The sequence below is a fragment of the Xenopus laevis genome, chromosome 2L (assembly GCF_017654675.1).
Source record: "Xenopus laevis strain J_2021 chromosome 2L, Xenopus_laevis_v10.1, whole genome shotgun sequence".
Lineage (NCBI taxonomy): Eukaryota > Metazoa > Chordata > Amphibia > Anura > Pipidae > Xenopus > Xenopus laevis.
The window spans coordinates 96,403,890-96,429,893 of NC_054373.1; the positions used below are offsets into that span (position 1 = coordinate 96,403,890).

General features: G+C 37.1%; 1 protein-coding gene across 7 annotated transcripts in view; it reads right to left on the minus strand.

The window, feature by feature from the left end:
- bcas3.L (breast carcinoma amplified sequence 3 L homeolog) overlaps positions 1-26,004 on the minus strand; it is a 603,015-nt gene that overhangs the window by 339,616 nt on the left and 237,395 nt on the right. For all 7 annotated transcript variants that reach the window (XM_041582224.1, XM_041582225.1, XM_041582223.1 and 4 more), the window contains 3 exons: positions 19,106-19,230; positions 16,749-16,914; positions 15,501-15,601 (listed from right to left, as the gene is read on the minus strand). In XM_041582224.1, coding sequence (XP_041438158.1) covers positions 15,501-15,601; positions 16,749-16,914; positions 19,106-19,230 — 392 coding nt within the window. The remainder of the gene's footprint in view (positions 1-15,500; positions 15,602-16,748; positions 16,915-19,105; positions 19,231-26,004) is intronic.

Below are 26,004 nucleotides of genomic sequence, written 5' to 3' on the forward strand. Positions count from 1 at the left end.
GAATATACAAGATACCGGTTGGCCGGTTGGTAAGGAATATATATATATATATATATATATATATATATATATATATATATGAATAGGAGAACTGAAAAAACTGCTGTTGTTCTTTTTGTTTTTTTTTCTCTTTATTTATTGTGTTTTTCCAACAAATAATTACATTGTATCTTCATATACATCACTGCTGTTGTTCTTTAATGTGAAATTCCCCAGTATATTTTAATGCCAGACACTTTGGAAGCACTTCCAAACAGTGCAACAGCAGAAATGTAGGAAAACAGTGTTTAAACAAAATCTATATTTATATGATAACATTTCCTAAGGGTGAAGGAAGATATAATTAATGGATTTCCATTGCCCTCTAATGCAACCATTTGGCAATTAAACCCTGGAACGTCCAATACATTTTGATGTATTTAGTAAGCAATTTGTCAAACAATGCTGCATATGAGTTAATATATTAATTCTTGTCATTGTTTCCTTTCTGACAAGATCATATCCTTTTTTGGCATCCAAAGTGTTTTTGCTGTTATAAAGAATTTCAATCCCATGCATGGAATGGAAGTTGGCTACAAGCTGTATTTCTCAATCAGGATATTTGGAATAGATAAACATTCTAAGGATAGAACATCTGTACATTTCCATTCATGAGATTTAAAATGCACACTTGATATAATAAGATATTAGGAGATATTTATTGCTGCACAATGTGCAAGACAAAAAAAAAGATGCACATTTTTATTTTTGTAGCAGAGAGATTTGTGGCCACTACACGAATACCGCTACCTGCACTCGGTAGTCCTACATTCATAAGGGGTGGGAGGAGTTCCCACTCCCTCCTCAACTAATGTGTCATTCAGACATACAAGTCAGGGAGCAGTGACTTTGCATGCCCAACTGTGGATTTTTTTCAGATAATTTAAAAGTACTAACAGGCAGACAGACTAAAGCTGTACTCGCATGGGATGGACTCTTAGAATATCTGTCTTAATGGCTTGTAAGCTTATCATTTGGACATTTGTACAATTTGGCTACACACACACACAAGAGCTCATTTATGAAGTAAGTGCACAAGACGCATGCAATCTGTCATTTTGCAACCCCAGATGCATCATTATTTTCTAGAATTTCAACATAATAGCAAATTAGTGTCCCCATTGGTTAATCACACACACAAGTTTCATTCGCATTTTGCTGGCGTCAATGTAGGTGCAAATTGTATCATTTCAAGCAGGTTTCCCATTATTAGTGCTTCCTTCACTGTGGGACTGGCCCCTCTGAGGGGAGGCAGGAGCATTGTCTGGGGAGGGCTCAGGCTAAAGGGCAATTATAGTGAGAATTGGAGAGAATGCCTATTTCCTTCTTTAGATACTCCTGTAAGTTTAGCCTGGAGGTTAAATAGAGTGGGACATGATGGTCTGTATATTGTTCCAGCTGTGGCTGAATGGCTGTTGCACACTTGTATGCTATTCATTAAAAACAATGTCATCTATAACATCACATGTACTGAGGTGATACACACTCATTTGCATTGGGGGCCTTGAACCAAAAATGTCATGATAGCCACTGCCCCTTAGGACAATATGAAACCTGTTCCTAAAAACTACTCTACTGTTGGCCTAAAAGTGAGCAATTAGAGTCTAACCACCATAAAGTTTGCCCAGATGCAGTAACCCATAGCAAAAAATAAGATGTTTGCAAGTAATCGGCAAATGCTATCTGCTGATTGGTTGCTACAGCTTACTGCATCTGGACAATGTAAGTCTCTTATTACATGAATTAAAGAGCTGTGATTACTTCCTGATTTTCTTACATATAGGGGGTATTTATTCAAATTGCAGACAAACCCCACCAGTGATGTTACCCATAGCAACCAATCAGATATTTGCTTTTGTTTTCTAACTTGTAGGCAACTGTTCAAATATAATTAAATTATATTTAATGTTAATGGTAATAAATACGCCCCTTAATGTAAAAAAGATTAATATTTAAGTAATTTTAAATAACCAATCAACCTTTTCTGTACATTTTGGTAGTGTAATATTAGATACATGCATAATTTGCTATATATATATATATATATATATATATATTTTTTTTTATTATATTTTTTTGTATCAGAGCATTGCATCAGAGATATGAAGATGAATGTGAAGATCAGATGGAAATAATAAGATCACCCCCCACTTCTGGAATGTGCACAGTTTAACATGCTAAGCGTAGCACAAAAAGCAGCTAAACAGATACAGTAAGCAAAGATTTTGCCCATAAATTCATGATTGCTTTCTTCTGACAATTATGAAACTATAAATAGCAGTCCCTTTATTTAGAAGCAGTAGTGGCCTTTGGGATTTGCTTTCATTAATGAAGAATATGTAACGAAACAAAATAAAACGACCCAAACATCCCAAGTGACCGCTGTCTACGGGATACTAATAGGGAAATTTGTAAAGGAAGTACAAAAGCAGTACTGTTTCTCTCTTGATATGTGTTGGTTAGCAAAACATCAAAGGGCAGAATAAAAGGAAAAGAAATACATGCTGTCTAAATGTGCTAGTCTGCTCCATAATTAAGGACAGATGGAAATAACACTGACCTGGTTTTTAGTCTTTAAAGAGAAACCTGGAATTGTTACTGGAAAAAGTTTTGTGTATTGTGGAACGTGTTCTAGTGCTTTAATTGCTTTTATGAAAACCACTGATGTGTACATGTTTTTCTTTTACCTAATCTGGACTCTGCAACGCCAAAGACTTGCTGTGGGTATAGTTTAGGCTGCAATGTACACGGTTATTTGTCTTTATTGGAGAATGTGTCATTTCAGAAATAGGGACACCCCTACAGATGCACAATAAATCTAATTGCACTTTAACATCCCACAGAGGGATAAGCAGACCTGCCATTGAGGGGGAATCTGCAGGATTCCTGTGAAGAACCTGGGGGAAGTGGGGGTACCTGGACTGGGTTTAATGGGATCAGGCTGAATTGTAGTCAAATTTTAGAGAATTTTAGGCAGATATGAGGCATGGATTAAGAAGAAGACTCACATGTCTGTGCCCGAGAGGCCACTCCTCCATTGTGCCCATTCCTCTCACGTGTGGAATGGTTTTCTCAACCACTATACCCCCTATACAAGATATGAGGCATGGCCTGGTGAGAATATGGGGCTCACCAATTTCTTTCAGCAACCCTTGGAGTAGCTAAAGGGTCCTGATGCAAAAGTTTCAGGGCTCCTTCCTTATCACCCTAAAACATCAATGCCAACAATAACCAGCAGCAACACTGTAAAATGTGAGGCAGTCTCCAAAGGTGGGGAAAATGGGTGGTATAATTGTAGATAGAGCTAAATATTCCCATGGATTAGAATACCTTTGAAAACAAAACTTTATTTAATAAAAAGTGCTAGAAATTAATACATTTTATATACATATACAGTTTCTAGACTGGGCCCAGAGCTGTTGACTAACTACAATACTTAGCATCAACCCAAAGGTCAGCTGATGTTGCACATTATATTTACGAAAAATCTTAGAGCCAAGTTCTGTTGCTCCCAAAATACAAATTCTTAAGTGAACCTTTACAAAATAGCAGGTTCCTCTTGGAGGCTAATTTATTAAAAATCGAGTTGGCTTTTTTCTTGCAGAAGGTTTTTTTTTTTTTTTACAGTTTTTTTTTTTTTGGTTTCCAATTTTTTTTCCCCACCAAATCTGCCCCACATGTCACTTCTCTATGGCTCCCAAACCTTTTTTTTTTTACCAAGGTCTAAAATGCTTGCTAGTCATACACAGACTGTGTGTCACATTCCCCACGGCACTACAGATTTTCCCCTGCTGCTCCCTCTTGCTGCAAATTGAGGTAAAACTTATGTGGCTATGCTGCAGGGGATGGGGGGAGGGGGTTGCTGATCTGGTGGGCACTGGACACCCAGTATGACACTACCTATAAGATATGTTTTGGCACAGATGCACAAAGTTTGTAAACCCTGTTCTTTTCATACGGGCCTGGTGCACGACAATGCAGGACAACCAAGAAAATTGGTGATACCTAAAATGCTAATTATTTAGAGGATTATTTATTAAAGGTCGAGTTGTGGTTTTCCTAAAAAAAACACATTTTTTTTTCGAGGGTAGTTTCAGTAAAAACTAGAATTTTTCAGGATTAAAAAAAAATTATGTTCCGGGTGTACAGAGGGGGGCGGGGGGCCCGGCTGCGCGTCCTGCGCCAGGGCCCGCCCCCCTCTAGTTCCGTTTCTGGTCAATGCCAGAGGTACCTTGAACCTTTTGAAGATGTTTTTAGCCTTCATGACTTTCGGGCTTTTTCAGGGGTTTGCACTCAAAAACTCAAGCTTTTTTTGCCGATAACTCAATCAATTCAAGTATTCAAGTATTCAAGTTTTAGGGTTTTTTTCATAAGTAAGCAAACATTCGAGTTGAGTGTTTATTTGAGGTAGAAATTACCTCACAAACCTGACCTTTGATAAACAACCCCCTATGACTCCATGTTGCAGTGCAGATACAGTACTCAGGCTCAATTAAGCAGCCCAGCGAGACCAGCCTTAAAGTGAGCCATTTGCTTTGTTTATTAACTAAGATGCAAACTTCTAAAATCCACATTTTCTGAAATTTTGAGGCAAAGAAACAGGTACTCAAATATTTTTGAATTTTAAGCAAACTAAAGAAATCGAATGAAAAACAATGCCGCCTAAAACCTGCCAACATTCTATAGAACTTACATGTGAGGTGTACCTGAAGCTTTAGGGCAGAGACACACATGGAGATTCGGGAGATTAGTCGCGCATCGACAAATCGCCTCTTCTTCTGGCGACTAATCACCCCAAACTGCCTTCCCGCCAGCTAGAAGCTAAATCACCGGCGGGATGGCACTCAGAGCGCGCTGTTTCCGAAGTTGCCTCACGAGGAAAATTAAGCACTCCAATTGCCATCCTACCGGCGATTTAGATTCTAGCCAGCGGGGAGGCAGTTCGGGGAGATTAGTCACCTGAAGAGGAGGTGATTTGTCGCCGGGCTACTAAATCTCCCCAAATCTCCACGATATCTCTGCCCTAAAGCAAGCTGGCGTTTGAAGTTTTGCTTTTTTCGATTTTTCAAACAGTTGTGACTTCATAGACTCATTGAAATAAATGAATCATAGTAAACCAATTTAAACTGTGGTTTTGAACACGATAAACCATAAATGCACTGTAAAAAGAACCACAGTGCAAGAAACATTAGATAAATAATGTTTTAATATTAAGCCGTGACAGCAGTAGGGCGGTGCATGAATTGCTTACTTTGGGACACACAAAAAAAAAGAAAAAAGAAATTAACTAAGCTATTGATTGTCTGGAAGTTTACGATAACCATCAGCGACTTCAAAGCGGTTATTAACTGTTACCATTTAGCAATCCAGACTTTGTATTTGTGCTTTTAAAGGAGGTTCCAGATACCTTCCATAGTTCTCTGATAAAATATTTACATGCGTTTTTAGGTGTCTTTAAAAGATTGATGCATATTCTCCTTAAAATAAGTCTTTTCAGACCTCAGACCGGAAATATTAATTGAAAGCACACAAATGATCCAATTCTAAATTGATTCATTCACTGCAGCTGTGTGCTTGACATAAAGCTGATCTGCAAAGTTCTTTTTAGTGGAACTTTCTCATACTTCAACCAAAGTGGCATCTGTAATCTGGAGACAGGGAGGAGAACATCTCTCCTACTGCTGGCCAGAGGCAGCCTGCTTACACTGCACTTTGCTTTTATAAAAACTTGTTCTTAGCTGTTAACTCCAATTGTGTGACTTTTCCAGCGTTAAACCCACAAAAGTTATTGCTCCTCAGAGATGATGGTAGACTAATGTTAACATACATTACTATTTATACCATTTACCAATGTATAGGTAAACAAATGTAAGATAATTCAGTGTGCTGGTTTTTTTTTAAAGCAGATTGGGACAACCACAATTCATCAGAAGCTGAAATAAGGGTATGATTACTAGTTTGTTCATTAAAGGAATTCTGTCATCAGTGTCAGACTGGGACACCAGGGGCCCACCAAGAAACTTTAGACCAGGGGCCCAGTCTCAATACTATTATTCTTCCTCTCCTCATTCAACCTCTATTCTCCTAGTCTCTTTTCTTTACATACATTAATACTATAATCTATTATTCCATCTATTTAACCTCTTTTTCTCATAGAAATAGGGAATGGCCAACTGACACCTGGGCCCACCAGGAGTTTTCCTGGTATCATGGTGGGCAAGTCTGACACTGTCTGTCATGGGAAAACATGTTTTTTTACAAAACGTATCAGTTAATAGTGCTCCTCCAACAAAACCCTGCACTGAAACAGATATTGTTTTATATTAAATTTTGAAATCTGACATGGGTCTAGACATGTTGTCAGTTTTCCAGGTGCCCCCAGTCATGTGACTGGGAGCACCTGGGAAACTTCAGTCACTTTTTACTGCTGCACTGCAAGTTGGGGTAATATCATACCACATCCCTTACCCCCCAGAAGCCCATCAGCAGAACAATGGAAATGTAACAAGAAAACGAAAACAGGTCCCTGACAGAAGATAACAGCTCCCTGGTAGATATGAGAATAGAACTTAATAGTAAAAGTCCCACTGTGACTACTTCAGTTACACTGAATTGGAGCAATAATAGCCTGTCTGAAAGCAGTTCCATCATGATCAGGCAACATGACCTGAGATAGCTGCCTACACACCAATACTGCAACTAAAAAATACACTTATTGGTTCAAGAATAAAATTCTAAATGGTAGAATTACATGCAAAGTTCATAGTGTTATTTAGTAATAAAAATTGCACAGACATTATTTGGCTCAAAAACAGGAATCACTTTGAATGTCTCCTTTACACCTACCTCCTCATTGTGCTACTAAAAGGTACTTGAACAGTGAACAAATAAAGATCACACACATGCCTAACAGGCCCACCATCTCACACAGAAGAGTATTAAGGTAGAAATGAAGGTCCATTATGCAGCATAGATCCAGCTGAATAGATGGATCTTTTTGTTTATTATAGAGTGCTTATGGTCTATTGACTTCAACAGCATACACACATTTTTATTCTGCCATGTGGAGACTAATTAAATAATCTGTAGAAGAAAAGAAAAAAAGCTTTGAATTTATACTTACCTTATTGGATTCTAAATGCTTTATTGACAGCAATAGGGTATAAAAAATACCCAAATCTATTTTTAGAGAACTAAATGTACAAAGGGGTTGTTCACCTTTAAATTAACTTTTAGTATGATTTAGACATTTAGATATTCTAAGACAATTTGCAATTCATCTTCATTTTTTTTAATGGTTTTTCAGTTATTTAGTATTTTGTTCAGCAGCTTCCCAATTGTTTTTACAGCAGCTATCTGGTTGCTAGGACTTTATTTAGCCTAGCAACCTGGGCAGTGGAGTCAGTACAAAAATCCTTCAACTCTGACTCCTCATTTTATGGTACCTCCAACTCCTGTTTTTAAAGGATCAATAACTCCAAAAACTGTGTATCAAAGTAATTAAAAGCTTTGTGTCTGCTTCAGAAACACTACTATTGTTTATATAAACAAGCTGCTGTGTAGCCATGGGGGCACCAATTCAAGTTAGAAAAAAGGAGAAAAAGCACAGGTTACTAAACAAATAACAGATAAAATTGTATCGGACAGGGCTTATCTGTTATGTGCTATGTAACCTGTGCCTTTTCTCCTTTTTTTCCAGTTTGAATGGCTGCCCCCATGGCTACACAGCAGCTTATTTATATAAACTATAGTAGAGTTTCTGAAGCAAACACACCAATTGTACCAGTGCATACTAACAGTATATTATAAGTTAATTACTTTAAAACGCTGTAATTTTTTGGTGTTACTATTCCTAATGTATTTTCCATGTTGATTGAAAGAAGTTAAGAACACAACATACAAGGCACTTTATCACTGCCAAAGCTCAAAAATATAAACCACATCCATTGGTAATTCTAAAACAAAATCAAAGTTAAGCTACATAAACTAAAAACAACTGTATTAATTGAACCTAGCATATAGCTGTAGAATAGCTGTTAAACCTTTTAACTGCTGGCCTTTTTGGTCACTTGCAAACTTTCACTTTAGGGATCTTTCCTGGAGGGGACTTAAGGTTTACCCAGGAAAACAATCCAAAAAGTTTGGGCCCCCATCTTAATTCTTTGGAGTTGTGTTTATCATTGGCTGAGCTTTCAAAGTAGCAACTTATTAATATATAACATGCCTTATGGAAACAGTAGTATTTCAGCAGTGACATAAAGTTTATTGGATCAACAGAAAATATGCAATATGCATCATAACAAAATTAGACAGGTGCATACATTTGGGCTTTTATATTATTGACGTTTGGGACCACCGTATGGGGTTTACCTTGACGTGGTATGGTGGCTTACCAATTTTATGATCATAACATTGTAACTAAAAACCCTTGTCTTTATACACACATGCACTTGCATATATATTGAATTTATTGTGAGACAGGGGACCACAGAATGTGCATTGATTAATAGCATAAATCAGTTGCACTTCCATTGTATTTAAACGTGATATTTTTTTCTTGGTAGCCTGGAGTGCTTCCACTTTCTTTCCCCTTGTAGAGATTACATCAATACTTAGTTGAGCCTCCTTTTGCAAATGTAACATCCTCTAGACGCCTCCTATAGCCTTTGATGAGTGTCTGGATTCTGGATAGCGGTATTTTTGACCATTCGTCAATACAAAATCTGTCCAGTTCAGTTAAATGTGATGGCTGCAGAGCATGGACAGCCTGCTTCAAATCATCCCATAGATTTTCGATGATATTCAAGTCAGGGGACTATGATGGCCATTCCAGAATATTGTACTTATCCCTCTGCATAAATACCTTTGTAGATTTCCAAGTGTGTTTAGAGTCATTGTCTTGTTGGAACATCCAATCCCTGTGTAACTTCAACTTTGTGACTGATGCTTGAACATTATCCTGAAGAATTTGTTGATATTGGGTTGAATTCATCGGACCCTCAACTTTAATAAGGGCCCAGGCCCTGAACTAGCGACACAACCCCACAGCATGATGGAACCTCTACCAAATTTGACAGTAGGTAGCAGGTGCTTTTCTTGGAATGCCGTGTTTTCTTCTTCTGCCATGCAAAGCGATATTTGTTATGACCAAATAACATAATTTTTGTCTCATCAGTCCAAAGCACTTTGTTTCAAAATGACTGTGGCTTGTCTAAATGAGCTTTTACTTACAACAAGAGACTCTGTTTGAGGCGTGAGTGCAGAAAAGGCTTCTTTCTCATCACCCTGCCATACAGATGTTCTTTGCGGAATTTTGTGTTGAAATGTAGAACGATGTACAGATACACCATCTGCAGCAAGATGTTCTTACAGGTCTTTGGAGGTGATCTTTGGGTTGTCTGTAACCATTCTCACAATACTCCGCATATGCCGCTCCTGTATTTTTCTTGGCTTGCCAAGCCTGGTATCAAGTATCAATAGCAATAAAATTGTAGCCTCATAGATTGCCAGGGTCAGTGACCCCCATTTGATAATAACTCAAATACAATAAAATAAAGAAATAAATAATGAAAACCAAAAGCAAAGTTGCTAGGAATAGGCCTTTTGTTAATAAAAATAATCTCCCCATCTGCTGCCGGAAACATGTGGTTAGCTGGAGGGTGACAGATTAGAAGCGCATTTTTTGGCACTCGTCTGCGATGGTGACGTAATATGCCATGCACGTGTCATCACGTGCAGGCACTTTTACAACAAAGGGGGTTAGCTGAGGTCTGGTGCCTATACTCAGACCTAAATAGAGAGCTGATAATAAATACTGTGGATCTATGGGTGGTAAAAAGACTTTCTTTAGGACAAAATACAAAACACCCTTCAACGTAACAACTGAGCCACTATCCATCCCAACCACTGAAATACCATGGGTTTCTTTTCTCTGTCCTAACTAAGAGGCTAAGTGAAATACAAATTAAAAACACATAGCTATATGGTAAATATAGAACAGGAAACAAAAAAAACATAATCCATAGATCTCTCATAATGGAAATAGGTAGCATAATGCAAAGGTTACACTTATCCATTGTTAATGTCAACCCACAAAGTGAGTTATATCCCACTGGAAAGTCAGACCTTTTGGGATCATGGTTTGTAATTTAACAAAATTCAATATATTTACTTTTTTTTTTTTAGACACAATAAGTCCAGAGATCATGGTTGCTATTATAAATGGGTGAAATATTGTGTTAAAGGGGTTGTTCACCTTCCAAACACTTTTTCAATTCGGTTGTTTTCTTATTGTTCCCCAGAAATTAAGACTTTTTTCAATTACTTTCCATTATTTCTTTTTTACTGTTTTTCCAAAAAAAGTCCGTCTCTGGTGTTTCAGTCTGGCAGCTCAGTAATTCAGGTGCAGATTCTAAACACTTACAATTTTGCAACATTTAGGGGGTTATTTACTAAACTCCAAATGCCGAAAATCTGAAAATGTTGTGTTTTTTTTGTATAAAACTGGAATTTTAAAAAAACATGAATTTTTCAGAATTTGCTGCCCTCCAGCAAATTCTATTATATTTTAGCCCAATAGGATTTGGTTTTCTAACAAGGCTCTGAGGACCTGCTTCAAATTAATTTATTTAAATCTATAAATAGATTTAAACACTTTTATCATAAAAAGTTACTGTATGACCATTCATTGCTAGTATTTAGGTGCTACTGCACCTTTAAATGATTATACTTTCTTTTGCATAGCTGTGGACATTTTTCCACAGCCCGATCCTTCCAGCGTTAATTCTGCAAGCTGTAAAAGTGCCCTCTGTCTGCCTTACCATTATATGGCATATGTCTGGAATCCAATGCACTGGGTTGCAGCAACTGGGTCAGTAAAGACAGCTCATACATATTAGCCTATCTTAGCTAGAGGCAACACAGATATTTGTGTTCAAGGTAGACAGATGGAAAAGAATGTGGGTCAGTAATCAAGTTCTCAATGTGCCGTGACATATTTGCATTGATACTGTTCTTTTGTCGTGCAGAAAGTGACACACTGGCTGCAGAAGTCAGTCCACATAGGTGTATCTAGGGCACTCAATGTGCAGGTTTTGTGAGCAGATGTCACAAATGACCTCCAAAATAACCAAACAGCTGTGCAGAGCCACTCACTGCAAGCCCTGGGGACAAAGGTCTTGAACACTTACACTGCAAAAAGGTTGTTCACACAATGGGTTCTTATTAGCTTCGCAACCTGAGGACACTACTTAACAGCAAAACAAAATAAAATCGGTTCTGTTGTGTAGCTAATTATACGTAGCTGAATTTATAAATATTAAAACTGATTTGCGAGTGCCTGGTCTTCCTTCACTCTTGAAGGATTAAAGAGCAAGGTTTTGCTTAAGGGCCTTGGCACGTAACCTCTGAGTTTTGAAAACCTGATAAGTGTCCCCTTCAGTCAGACTAGCAGAAGGTTTATTGTTTCGCCAGTCTGCTGATGGAGGTACCTAGTGGTAGAAAAGCACATTGAGGATTTTTCAATGACCCAGGGGGCAAAGGTCACTTATTATAAATGGATAATGAGACCTAATGCAAGGTTCTGACTGTGGACAAAGGGAGGGTCTATATGCAGCCCCTTGTGGCTTGGTCATTGAGGCTTTCATTTCCCTTGCACACTTAATGGAGCCACACAATTGACAGAAATGCTATACAAAAGACTGAAACTGAGAGAAACTGCTGTGTTCTAACTATGACAGACAGATACAAATAGTGACCCTGAAATGGCGCCAGAATGCCTTTTACCACTAACATGGCAGACAGTTGTAGCATTCAGCCTAAACTCCCATTTATCCATTTGCTAGCAATTAACCTTATTGATGGAAGTGATATTATATCGAACGGAAAAAAACTACTGCTAATGTCAGCCCATTACATTACTGCAGGTAAGCAAAGTGCCCAGCTTTTATGCTATGTGCAAGGAAATTCTAATAGGTGTGGGACAATTCATATGTGTATCTGCAGTGATTTTCTGAAATAAGATTTGTTTTTCGGTTGGACAAAAAATAGCTGGCCAAATAACTACGGCAAGTTCCCTTTGCAATAAATACATCTTAGCTTGGATAAAATCAGTTCCCAAGTATATCACTAAATCCCTGACCACTTCCTCCTCTTTTCTTTGTAACTAGATACGTCAGGCTTTAAATCCCCTTGTATACGTTGCCTATGAACACTAATGGCCTTATGTGTTGTGCGCTCTCTTGTCATAATCTCATTGATTTTACATCCGACTTCTAGTGGGGAATTTGGTTTCCTTGTGAAAAATGGATATCAATGCAAATTTAGGAGACACTTTACATGGATACCATTGTTCTGTCATATTTAGTCCATCATATAAAAGGCCTACTCTCAAAGCAATCCACTGTGCTTTTTCTCCTCAATGCAATATTTTGTCCCCAGAAATGGGGACATTTCAACATGAATGTGCTAAAGTTGCTTATTTGTACAAGCTAGAAAACGTGCACTTTTGCATATAGCATGGAAGCTACATCTGCATCATCAATACTTATATATCACATCTGCCTGATTGTGCCTGTACAATGGTTTGCTAACCAGGACTGGGCATGTGACCCACATGGTGCATTGAAGATACATCTGACCCTACTTATTATTTTTATCTCTATAGCCCATTTTTTCCTGGCAGGGAATAGTATGATTATTTCATGTAGGGTAAATAACAACAGCCCTGTCTTGCTTTGTGGTAGGGATTCAAGATATACATTCAAGATCACTACCATGCACATCCATGCACATAAAGTTTGTTTCAAGATTTTCAGCAATTGCTCTAGTTATTAGAAATCAATTGCAAATTCTCATCTAGTGAGGACGTTTTTTTGAAACATGTCAGCATCTATAACATTAAATGCATAATATACAATAAACACTGCTACTGAGTCAGTTTTTTGGTTGCAAGAAAATGGAAGCAGACATAAAGTAAATTGGACAAAGAACAAGTTACATATTGCAATATGTATGTATTAACGATGTGTCAAAATAATATTCAACAGCACATTTAAAATATTACATCAGATTTTTTTTTTAGCTTTCAAACTGAAGGTGAAGAAGTAGTGCCAGATTCCAAATATTGTTTTCAGCACTAACTGAAAAGCTCAGAATTATATGAGCATTAGTCAGTCTGCTATATTCTTAAAATGGCACAAATAAATAGATTTGGATATGAGACTTCCAGCAGCTAAAGAGCATCGGGAATTGTTGAACCTCCCATGTCTACTAAAAGTTTTAGACTGCACTTCAAACATAGAACAGACTGACTCATAAAGCCAATAGATTTAATCTGGCGCCGGGATGTACATAAGTCAAGCTCAGACTCACGCAAGACCCAGGCCGGGACCTAAATGAACATGCCAATATATAAAGAAATATCACGTTCAACTATAAGATCTTAAATTGTATCCATCTCCTGTGTTTCAAAAGTCTGACCAAAATCTTCTCACCCTCTCCTTCTTTGTAAATAAAGGTCCAAGGACCAGCTAAATCAAAAGCTACTGTCAGAATCTTTGGTAGTGTTACATTACTTTTGTCACAGGGAAGACAGCATACCCAAAGCTATTTTAAACTTTAACCTATACATTAATAACATCCCTTAAAATTCCCAGTCTCTATACAAAATAATAATAAATGTTATGTTCAAATTTTTCAAAGGTTGCTGGAACAAAGTCCAAAATGGCTAAATGAATATCAGGTCTAAGCATTTACTTTATTGAAGATCTCTTTATCAGATCCAAAGTGGTACCTAAATTGTTGTACATTGTAGGGCAGCTGAAGTGCCTGATTTGTTTCTACTTTTGGTCTCCAGCCTTTTAAATTTTGCTTATAGGGATTTTGGGAAGATTTGGGGGAAGATTTATTAAAGTTCGAATGGTAAATCAAATTTTTTTTTGTCAAAGCTCACAAATTCTTATTTCAAAGCACCAACTTGAATGTAAATTTGAATGCGAGATTTATCACATCTCGACCATGGAAACAGTTCTAATTAGAATATTCAAGTTTTTTTTTCAGAGGAAAACTCAATTCGAGTTTGATTCGAATTTTTGGGTTGGACTATCGAACATTAGATGTTCAAGTTCTTTCATAAATAACCTCCCATTCGAGTTGTGAGTACATTGGATTTTATTAGAGTAAAAAATTCACATAAATTTGAAATTCGACCTTTGATAAATAACCCCCTTGACAATATTTACTGTCTGATTTATGAAATCTGATAATGTTTTAGTGTGTTTCCTTTAAAGGAGAAGGAAAGCTACCGAAGCAGTTTATTGCCAACAGATTAGCCACAATAGTGCAAGCTATAACACTATATTTATTCTCCAGAATGCTTTACCATACTGGTAAACAGCTCTCTGTTTGTTTAGCATAGCAGTTGCCATATTAGCTTGGTGTGACATCACTACCTGCCTGAGTCTCTTCCTGCTCACTCATAGCTCTGGGCTCAGATTACAACAGGGAGGGGGAGAGTGAAAGAGGAGCAAAGTGAGCATGCTCAAGCCCTAGCCCTGGAGGTTTAAGCTGAAAACAGGAAGCCCACGTGTACACAATATAAGTAAAGAACTGCGGTGTCTCCTTTGACAGAGGACTCAGAGCAGCTTTACTTTGATGTGTTACTGGTGTATTTATATAGACCTTTCTGATAAAGCTTACTTAATTTTAGCCTTTCCTTCTCCTTTACATTTTCTAATGAATATAAAGTACTGATTAATGATTACTGAGTCTGTATAATATGGTTCTCCTATCTTATATTATTTTGAGCCCCTTACCCTATCTTCTACACTGCTATCACAGTTTACAAATACTGCATCACTGATCTGATGTAGTTCAGAAAGGTACAAAAGGAAGTTACCTATGTCAGTTTTGTTACCTTGACCTATGGGCAGATATCTTGCTTTGATATTGATGGATCTCATCACTCATCAAGATACTGGCTGGCTACTAAGAAGTAGTAGCAAGGTAAGGGTAAGAATAGTGTATCTATTATTAAATCCTTTACTGTATTTAAAGTACAGTGGCAGGCATTTTACTCCTTTTAACCCACCTCACCCTAACTCTCTAGTGCAACTGAAACATTTTTATATTAAGAATTTCTCAGAAGTCCTGTTACTCCTGTTTATTAATTGTATACATCATGTCTTTTAATTTGAAAAAAATGCCCTTTTGAATCTATTAAAGCACACAAACCTCTAAAACTACAGTGACTTTGTTAGTGTGTGCGTGGGCGTGTTTCGTTTTGGCAATACTTAATGGCTCTTGTCCCAAAGCTCTTCTATTAGCACTTTCCAAAGCACTCACTTCAAGAAAGCCAGAAAAGACACTCATATAAATGTACCCCTTGTTTTAGCAAAATAATTTTACCTATAAAGTGTTTCCTTGAATGTCGAAGTGAAAGAAAATAACTGAGACAAACTTACAGCCAGCCAGTATGTACTGATAGTACTGTACCACATCTGCCGCCAACAGCAATGGATGATTTGCATAAAATGGAGGCTGAAGTTCATTCCACTGAGGGGTCCTGATGAAGAAGATGAATATATAAGTTAAAATGAACGCCTTTGTTCAATTATGCTATTTTATCATTTAATTACTTTATAAAACACTTTCAATTTTGAAGATTTAAACGAAGGTACAGTAAACGTGTTTTATGATACTATAAAATAACTGCACACAGTTCTATGCTAAATAAAAGTATTGGGAGTGATACCTTGCATTCCTTCATTTGATAAAAAAATTGACTAATACTAGGTACATCAGTAAAACAAGTGGTACATAGCTTACTGACACCTACTACTTGCTTAAAAAAAGCCTACATAAAACAAATGCAAAGGAAATGTCCCCACAAAGGAAAAAATTTGGCACAGTTTTTATGTTAAATGCTTTTATTATATTCCACCATTTATTTCATTTTCTGAATGCTCACTATAGACGAGAAATAGCTTTGCATTTACATTGCTCTTATGCACATTGATGGGAAGATATAATTTTGTGTTTGCATAATGTTAATTATGTTTACCCAGTTTTTACTTTACAGGTATAAAACCTGTAAACCAGAATGCTCGGGACCTGGCTTTTTCCGGATAACAGATCTTTCCCTAATTTGGATCTTCATACTTCAAGTCTACTAGAAAATCATGTCAAAAATAAATTAAATAGTTTTGCTTCTAATAAGGATTAATTATATCTTAGTTGGGATCAAGTACAAGGTACTGTTTTATTATTACAGAGAAAAGTTTGATTATTTGGATAAAATGGAGTCTATGGGAGATTGCCTTTCTGTAATTTGGATCTTTTTGCATAACAGGTTTCCGGATAACGGATCCCATACCTGTATTTGGTAGGATCTCCAAATACGGTTTTGTAAATGATCCCTTCCTGATCAGGGAGGGTCTTACATAAGCAGCATGTTTTGTATTCAAATAAGTGGGAAGCTGAATGGGAGCAAAGAAGGTTGTTTTGACTAATGTGCTTTTCCCAGAGCCTATAGCAGTCCAAATGTGCAATGGTCTTAAGAACCGAATGTTCCCTTATATATTTTAAAATAGCAACAGTCGTTCGTTTACCAAACCATTTGACAAGAAACATTTTTTAATTTCTTGTCATACTAAAAGATGCATGCATGAAGAATTGAACTATTGACAATAAAGTTGTAGTGATCTTTGTACCTAACCAAGGTCCAACTAGCACGTGGTGAAGTCCACATTTCCAGAGTTGTGTCATCATTGATCTTCAAAGCAGTACTTAAAGGTCGTGGTTCCAGAAAATGTTCCACCAGAGTTCCATAGCAGCTGATGATGTACAGAGATTCCACTATACATTGCTTGGACTGATCTGGAAAAAGGGAAGGGTGATATTAATACATAAACCTTTGAAGGACATTCATTTAAACATTATTATCAATAGACACAGTATCCATTTTTTTCAATGAGGTCAAGCTCTCTTATCATCAAAAGCGCTGTTTCTTCAATGTAATTATTTTAAATCCTGACACTTTGCAAAGTTTTCATAACTCAAGGATGTGGTTATTGGCACGGGATTGTGGAGAAAAGAAAACTGTGCATATAGTATTACATTGTTGCAAATGAAAGATTCATGTCTTGGGACTGTGAAAAACAATGAGTGTGGAAAGTTCCTTGTACTGCTTTCTGCTGGTCGTCTCTATTCTAACCACAGCAGCAACATGTAACATCTTAACAGGTCTAAAACACCCTTAGGACACCTAACGTACCTAACAGAATGTGGTCCAGTAAGCATGATTTGCATTTAATACTAAGATGTTTAAAAGCATCTAACAGTACAATATAGTTAACATCTAGATAGAAATACATTCTACACTCCTATTTAGAGTTTGAAGACATTTCCTTCTGAAATGGGATCTTTAAACACAGCTTTTGATGCCGCCAGCTGCAAGGCCATCAATTGTATATGTAACCCTTTATTAAGTGTCAAAGGACTCATTCATGCAAAGAGATCCGCAGTCGTTAATGTGATAGAAGTGGAAGAGCTAGGGCAATGATGATTGAAAAGCCGTTTACCTGAAACAATTATCTGCATTAAAGTCACTAATTACAAGCTAATGAAACAAAGGTAAGCCAACGGTGTCAGTGTCACAGAAAGCTGAATCATATTATCTGAAACTACAACCAGTAGAGTAACTGATTTACTCTATGAACCTGGGCCACCCCTCTCAGCAGACACACTGATCTAGCTGTAAAGTTTCTGTAAACGTGTCATAGGGCACTTTACAAATACAGGTATAATGTGCATCAGGATGACTGAAAGTAACCAATCAGTGATCATTTTAAGGTTAATTGCTAGCCAAGGGTGCAACTTTCCACTTATACCAATATACAGTATATCTTAGTGGTCCTAAAACTTGGCCACCCCTTAGTTACACAGCTAATAATATTAGGTTTTCTTTGTTATTATCCTCATTCTCACACAACACTGTGGAGCTAATGACCATTACATATCTGTAGAAATACATTTGTTCTGGTTTATGTAATTGCTAATGTAAAATTACAATGATACAAAGAATAAATCTATAATTATAAAAAGGTAATGGTCATTATGTTTGTGAAGATTCTCATTCATTCAGGTCATGGTTTATCTGTAGAAATAAGTCAAATCAACTGGCCTTGCTGTGTTTTTTTCCTTGAAGACATTTCACCAGTCATCCATAAATTAAGAAAGCCAGTTGGTTGACTGGTGAAAGCCTTCAAAGAAAAAAAAAACACAGCAAGGCCAGTTGATTTGACTTATTTCTAGATATACCAGGACCTGGATGAATGAGAATCTTCACAAATATAATGACCGTTACCTTTTTATAATGATAGATTTATTCTTTGTATCATTGTAATTTTACATTAGCAATTACATAAACCAGAACAAATGTAAGCACACATGGCAGAAGGCAACCACAGAACTGGATTAACCAGATATGCAAACTCAAAAAGCAAGTTGCCTTGAAAATGTACACAATACCTTTAAGTCCCTGAGGTATGCACTAAATAACATCAATAAGTACTGTGAACCGGGGGGGGGGGGCATGCAATGGTTTCTAACACAGTCTGATAGATCCCCTGTATTCCATGAGTCAGACCAACATATGCTGCTCTATGTTTAGACCTCACATTTGCATTAACAGACATACAGGACGGTCAGAAGTGATTACATTTAAATTTCAATCTCAGCCAAGTCTTCAAGTGACATATGGCCAAAACACAAACCACCTTGTATTTTAAACACATCTTCCATTAACAGCTAAGGGCGACTCTGAGTTCAGTTATGTTACTACAGGGTTGGAGTGCCTAGCAAATTAAAAGGACCTACAGTGATACTGTACCTGAACTGTATACCTTTTTATCCACATGCACATGTTCTCTGCATTCATAACAATATAGCGGTTTTTTTGCTGTAATATTTACCTTTGATGAATATAAATTTAAACCAAAATGTTACTGTCACTTTTCGTGACAGCCTTATTTAAGGCAGGTTTAAGCTGAAGCTTTCATTTACTGACCTTTATCTCGTTTAATGCTTTGGTTGCTTGCAAACCAAGATCTAGAGGATCCAAAAACAGCAGCAACGCAAAATTCACCTCCTGCGGATTTACTTGGGGAGATCTGTGGGGCTGCCTTGGCTTTGCTTAAAATCATAATAAAGAAACAAGAAAATCATCATAAATATATTGTTGACCATATAAATATTTTTGCAGTAATGAACACACATACATAAACCCACCACAGAAATATAATTTCAAGATGTATCTGTTGATAAACACTAGGACCAACGTTTTTGGTGCCCACAATACATTTCAACCTTATTTTTTCTAGAAAAATATTGACTTTTAGCGAGTCTGTCTCTAAAAGATAAAAAACTGGTTTACAACAAAGAACACAGATGAGCTAACTATATATCCAGTATCAAGTTAATGATACTACACATGTGCAGCATACAACAAAATAGTAATAATACATTATAGGAAAGGTTTGCCAACATCTGAATTTGCCATGATTAGAGATTTTACTCCTACCCCCCCTCCCCAAAGATTGATCCACAAATCAGAACAAAAAACCTAATTTACTAATGGGTGCTAAGACCCAGAAACTCTGGATGGACTCTATCAGAGAGCTTTCTACATAACAGGTCTCCAGATAATGGATCTCATACTTGTACTATCATAAGGGAGACACTCACAGAAGGTTGCATGACTTGGCCACTTATGGTGAGTAAAAATGTATTAAAGAAATGTGCCTAGAACAGGCTTACGCAATATGAGCTATATTAAACTTAATCATAGGTTGCATTAATGCTGCATGAACACTAGGTGCAAGAAACAGATGCAATTGCTTTATGTATAATGTTTTAGAATGCAAAACTTTGCGAACGTTTTTTGACAGATTTTTGCTTTCACCATATTTTTTATTGATTTTCCCAAAGTGTTTTTCTTTCAAGCATGTTGTTTGCAAACATAAAATTGGATTATGGTGTTACCTGAATAGATACTGATATGCCACAACAACAAAAAAAACGGTAAATTTGTAATAAAGTACCTGTATCACATATATTATAGTAGAGGCTTTGCAAGTGCAAATTCATTGAATCGAATCTTTATTGTTTTGCATTTAAAATGTGTCTAACAATATGTATTGCATAGCACTGTACAATGTAAGTACTAAAAATAAATGTAACTTACTCAGAGTGATCCTCTAAAAACATTTGCTATTTACATTCATTTTCTAAAAGTTATATCTGTATGTTCAGCACCAGCAAATTAAATGTTTCTTGGCAACAATAGTACCTGGGGCCCACTGGAATATTTGACTCCAATGGTCCGCCCATCCGACCTAATGGAAAACTTGACATGGGCCCACCTGAAAACTTGATTCCACCCTAAAAAGCCAAACTTCACTGTACCGTACTTAAGTACAAAAACCAATAGTCAACCAATATAGTGTAAATAATTCCTTTATTGGGTAACGTAATAGATTTTAGAATGCAAGTATTCAGAGCAACAAAGGACTCTGTTTAGCTATGATCCCTCTGCAGAGATCAATGTAATTAACACCTAGGGGCAGATTTACTAAAGTGCAAATTTTCACCAGCACACATCACACCACTTTGGCAGTAATGTTCTGTAAAATCCGCTTTTTACAGATTTTTTGTGAATTTGCAGAGTAACGACCGTTTGCCAGGGTGAAAAGTCACCTGGCAATAGAGTGCGAATGAGCGCTAGCGACGGTCTCTTTCACTAGTGAATTGACGCCTGCACCCGTTAGTAAATTGGTGATGTCCCTGCGAGTGTTAACACTGGTGAATTGTCGTTAGCGTTAGCCACTTCGCCCTTTAGTAAATATGCCCCTAGTTGTAAGGTGACAGCGGTGCTGAGACAAAAGTCTTCATAAATATAAAAAAAAGTATTTTACAGAATCCACTGGGCACAGAACTCGAACCCCCTAGCTGCATCAGGGTGATGTTAGCTATATTCATACTGTATCTGTAGGATATCCACTGAGAGATACCACATTGATACAAAAGTCAGTACATTCAAACATTTTTGTCATCTTTTGCTTCCTCGCTCATTGATCCTTTATACTACAGTATAAAAGTCCCTTTGCATTTTCAATAGTCTTTATTGGCATTTATGAAAATAAACCACCAGAGTAATATAAAACAATGTAAACATACAAGATCTTATTATATGTCCCACAGTAATACAGTCCATGAAATCTTATAATACCAATAAGGTAACATGGGTAAACTTTAAAAATGCACAAACCGAAAAGAAGGATAAAAAAACAAAACATTACCATGACTTTAAAATTACCCTCGAAATGAATAGTCAAATCTCAAACGAGAAAATATTATATTTTACTTTTTTGTTCAATAAGCTAAAGTATGTTAACCACTTTATCATATATTCTTTTCTTTATTTCTCTGTACTAAATCTAAATGTAATGCTCTCAAACAAGCAGAGATCATAAAGGTACATAAAAACATCTGACTTCATGCGTGGAAGAGGATTGATTCAATATTTATATATTAATCCTCTCACAGCTGCAAATATTATTTGAAGTAATTTAATTGTATTAGGTTTCTCTTTTGTGCCCCGAAAATGTTGAAGATTTCATAATATCGGTAGGGAGGCTTAACAGACATATTAATAGAGTAAATTTTAATGAGATGTTTAGAAAGGAATAAACTAACCTTTAAATTTCTTACGCTAAAGTAACTAATCAAGGGGCATCACCATAAAAAACGAGAAGTATTTGGATTAAGACACTTAGGGGCTGATTCACTAAGGGTCGAATATCGAGGGTTAATTAACCCTCGATATTCGACTAGGAATTAAAATCGAAGTCGAAGGATTTAGCGCAAATACTGCGATCGTACGATCGAAGGATTATTCCTTCGATCGAACGATTAAATCCTTCGAATCGAACGATTCGAAGGATTTTAATCCAACGATCGAAGGAATATCCTTTGATCAAAAAAACTTAGGAAAGCCTATGGGGACCTTCCCCATAGGCTAACATTGACTTCGGTAGCTTTTAGCTGCCGAAGTAGGGGGTCGAAGTTTTTTTTAAAGAGACAGTACTTCGACTATCGAATGGTCGAATAGTCGAACGATTTTTAGTTCGAATCCTTCGATTCGAAGTCGTAGTCGAAGGTTGAAGTAGCCCATTCGATGGTCGAAGTAGCCCAAAAAATACTTCGAAATTCGAAGTTTTTTTACTTCGAATCCTTCACTCGAATTTAGTGAATCGGCCCCTTACAAATATCATTAGTATGGTTAACATTTGAACAGCGCACAAAAGTTTTATAAGCCAAATGTATGAGGCGGAAATGCTGCTCCCTCCAAATTTCGGTGAAAGCCCCTTTCCTCATGTTTACATCTCTCAGAAAAGCACTTTCAAATTATATTGCAAATTTATAGTGCAGAAATATAGATCCTTTAGGTGTCTCTTCCTTCCCGAAACAGCTTCTTACTTACTTACTGCATGTTCTAACAACATATTTTTTATAGTAGAATAGAATAGTAGAATAATCAACAATGAATCTTGTAATATGTGACACTTGTCCTGTATAATTCGTGCTGCCCAAACTAGGGACTAAAAAACCATGGTCAACTGGAGGCCCTCCAAATATTGTTGATCTACAACTGATTCTCCATAAGACAAAGACACGGATAAAGAAAAATTTAAAAAAAAATGCTATTATTTTCCATTTTTCCAAAAATATACATTCTGTAGGTGTCTTCTTTCCCAAAACAACTTCTTACTTACTTACTCTATGTTCTAACAACATAATTTTTAATACCAGAATAAGTAGAATAATCAACAATGAATCTTGTCTTATTTGACACTTGAACTGTATAAATCCTGCTGCCCAGAAATACAGTAGGGACTAAAAAACTATGGTGAACTGGAGGCACTCCAGATATTGTTGATCTACAACTGGCAAAGTTCTTCCAAAAGACAGACACAGAAAAATAAAAAAATAACTGCCCTGGCATAGTTTGTTTAATAAGGATTATTTACAAATACAAACATAAATGCAAAAGGCAAGGTTGTTTGCAATATTAAGCAAGCATCATGGATATTCAGAATTTAAGTATTTGCATCCATAAATGTTCCTTTGCAACTAGCAGCAAGTCCCAATGTGCCTCTGCAGTCTGCTCTGATTCATTATGTTCACATTTAGCCAAAAGAACAATGAATTTACCTTCAGCTGGCACGTGCCTTTAGTGATTTGTAGCAATAGGCACAACTGACTTGCACAATGTGAATAGGACACTGATGACATTATTAATGCCATGTGCCAGAAGTGAGGCCATTTATGCAAAAAAAAGCAGAGGAAAAAAGTATGACAGTGATTTCAGGTAAGCAGGGCCGGGCCAAGGTGTTTTGGCACCCTAGGCAAGGGCTTCAATCAGTGCCCCCCACCCGATCATGCATTACCATTTCCCTCTTTACCATTCATATTGCCCCCTGTACCTGTGCCAGCAGCCATCATGTTGCCCCATGTACCTGTCCCAAGCCCCCAATCAGTACATATACCAGAGGCAGCTAAAAAAATTCATCATATTGACCGTAATTTGTACCTGTGCCAGCAGTAGCCAAGAATCCATCATATTGCCCCAAACATGTGTACCTGTGCTAGCAACCACCATATTGTCCAATATACCTGAGCCAGCAGCAAAACCAATCCCTCATTTTGCCCCCAATCTGTACCTGTGCCAGCAGCAGCCAAAAAAATTCACAAAAATTTCCCCTAAATATTTACTTTTGCCAGCAGGAGCGAAGAGGGAGGTGGGTAGTGCTTCTGCCCAAATCACAGGCAAGAGGGGTTTGGAACAGGCGGTTTATAAAATTCAAAAACTATTAAAGGCGAAGCAAACCAGGGTTTAAAATCAACTGAAAAAATTCCCCTTAAAAGTGCACCCCTCCCATGATTGCGCCCTAGGCAGGCGCCTACTCTGCCTACCCCTAGTTCCGGCCCTGCAGGTAAGCATGCATGCAAGTACGTGACTGGGGGGAGAGGTCACATGGGGCAGTAGTTATGTCGCTGCCACAGATGGTGCACATTTTGTATATTGTACCAACTAAATGGCCTATGTAGTGTGTACCCTTACATGAGCAGAAAACGTAACGGTAGTCTAAATTTTTCACTTTAAGCACTGCACTGCATTCTATGATAATCTTAAATGTATTCCATGGGTCAAACTTTTGTAATGGAGAACATTTGCAGTATATTATGCAAATAAAGAGGTTGCATGCCTATGAACTTCTTAATTTATAATGTAGCTCCATGCACATTTGAGAGAAGAGCATGAACCAGCTGGCGCATTATGGGGCGGGTATGGTTGCATATTAGGAGTATATCACAAAGTGCCACTGGTTGCAGAAATTTGCTCAGAGTAGTCTCTGTTTCATTAAGCAAGAAACAAATGCTTTGGAAATTAACTAAAACCACTGCTTCACTCGTACATACATTACTGCCTAGCATCAAGAAATGTAGACAGAATTTCAGCCACAACTATGCACCCTGAATCAACATTTTTCTTTCTCAAATGCCGAAATTTGAAATCTAAAATACAACGGCTTTTATTTTTATTTTAGAACTTTGTCTAATAGAACAGTCTAATAGTGCTAGAAAGTTAGCATTACAATATAATGAGATTTTGAGTATATGCCAGAAAAGGGGAACAAAAATAAGAAAAAGACTGATTAAAGGCCCTGCACTCCAAAGATGTGATTTGTAAATGTAATGTGCTAAAGTAATCTTTTAAAGGCTACAGTTCCCCATCTTGGCATCCGATCAACATAATACCTTGTCTAGAATAACTAGAAATGTTTACAAGGAAGGATATAAAAGCATTATGAATCATCACACGGTGATGCAGAGGTGTTCCATGTAATCAATCATTGTTACATGCTCCTGTGTCAGCCTAGTGTTGGGATACACCACAGCATTAAATGGGTAGATGGGATCATAAAATGCATTTCATTTTGGAATGTTTCCACTGGAACACTATATTAAATTATGAATTCCTGGGTCTTTTCTTTCCAATTCAAGGTAATGGATGTGTAATTTAGAAAGTGGGGATTTAAGTGTTTGTCATGAACTGGAATTAGTTGTTTTTGCCGAGCAAATGAATGGCAGCTTTTCATACCAATAAAAATGCAGCTAGGGAAGGCTAGATCTCTACATATCAACAAGCTGGAAAATATTATGGCCTTTTTCCCCATAGGATATGTTCTTATAAAATATGTAAGTAGGGTGCGTGCTCTGTATGTTATATAGTATATACTTGAGGTATGAGATTGACTAGAAGCCCCCTTGCCATCGCACTCATAGTTTGGGTCCATCCTCTATACCGGTTATCCCCAACCAGTAGCTCGTGAGCAACATGTTGCTCTCCAACACCTTGAATGTTTCTCCCAGTGGCCTCAAACCAGGTGCTTGTTTTTGAATTCCAGGTTTGGAGGTAAGTTTTGGTTGTATAAAAACGAGGTGCACTGCCAAACAGAGCCTCAATGTAGGTTGACAATCCAAATGGGGCTACCAAATGGCCAATCACAGCCCTTATTTGGCAGCCCAAGAACATTTTTCATGCATGTGTTGCTCCCCAACTCCTTTTACTTCTGAATGTTGCTCACGGGTTCAAAAGGTTGGGGATCCCTGCTCTATACAGTTATGGGACCTGTTATCCAGAATGCTCAGGGCCTGGAGATAACAGATTGTTCCTTTACTTGGATATTCTTACCTTATGTCTACAATAAAATCATTTAAATATAAAATAAACCCAATAGGCTGGTTTGTTTCCAAATATTAATTACATTTTGGTTTGGATCAAGTACATGGTACTGTTTTATTATTACAGAGAAAGAGGAAATACATTTTAAATACTTTGGA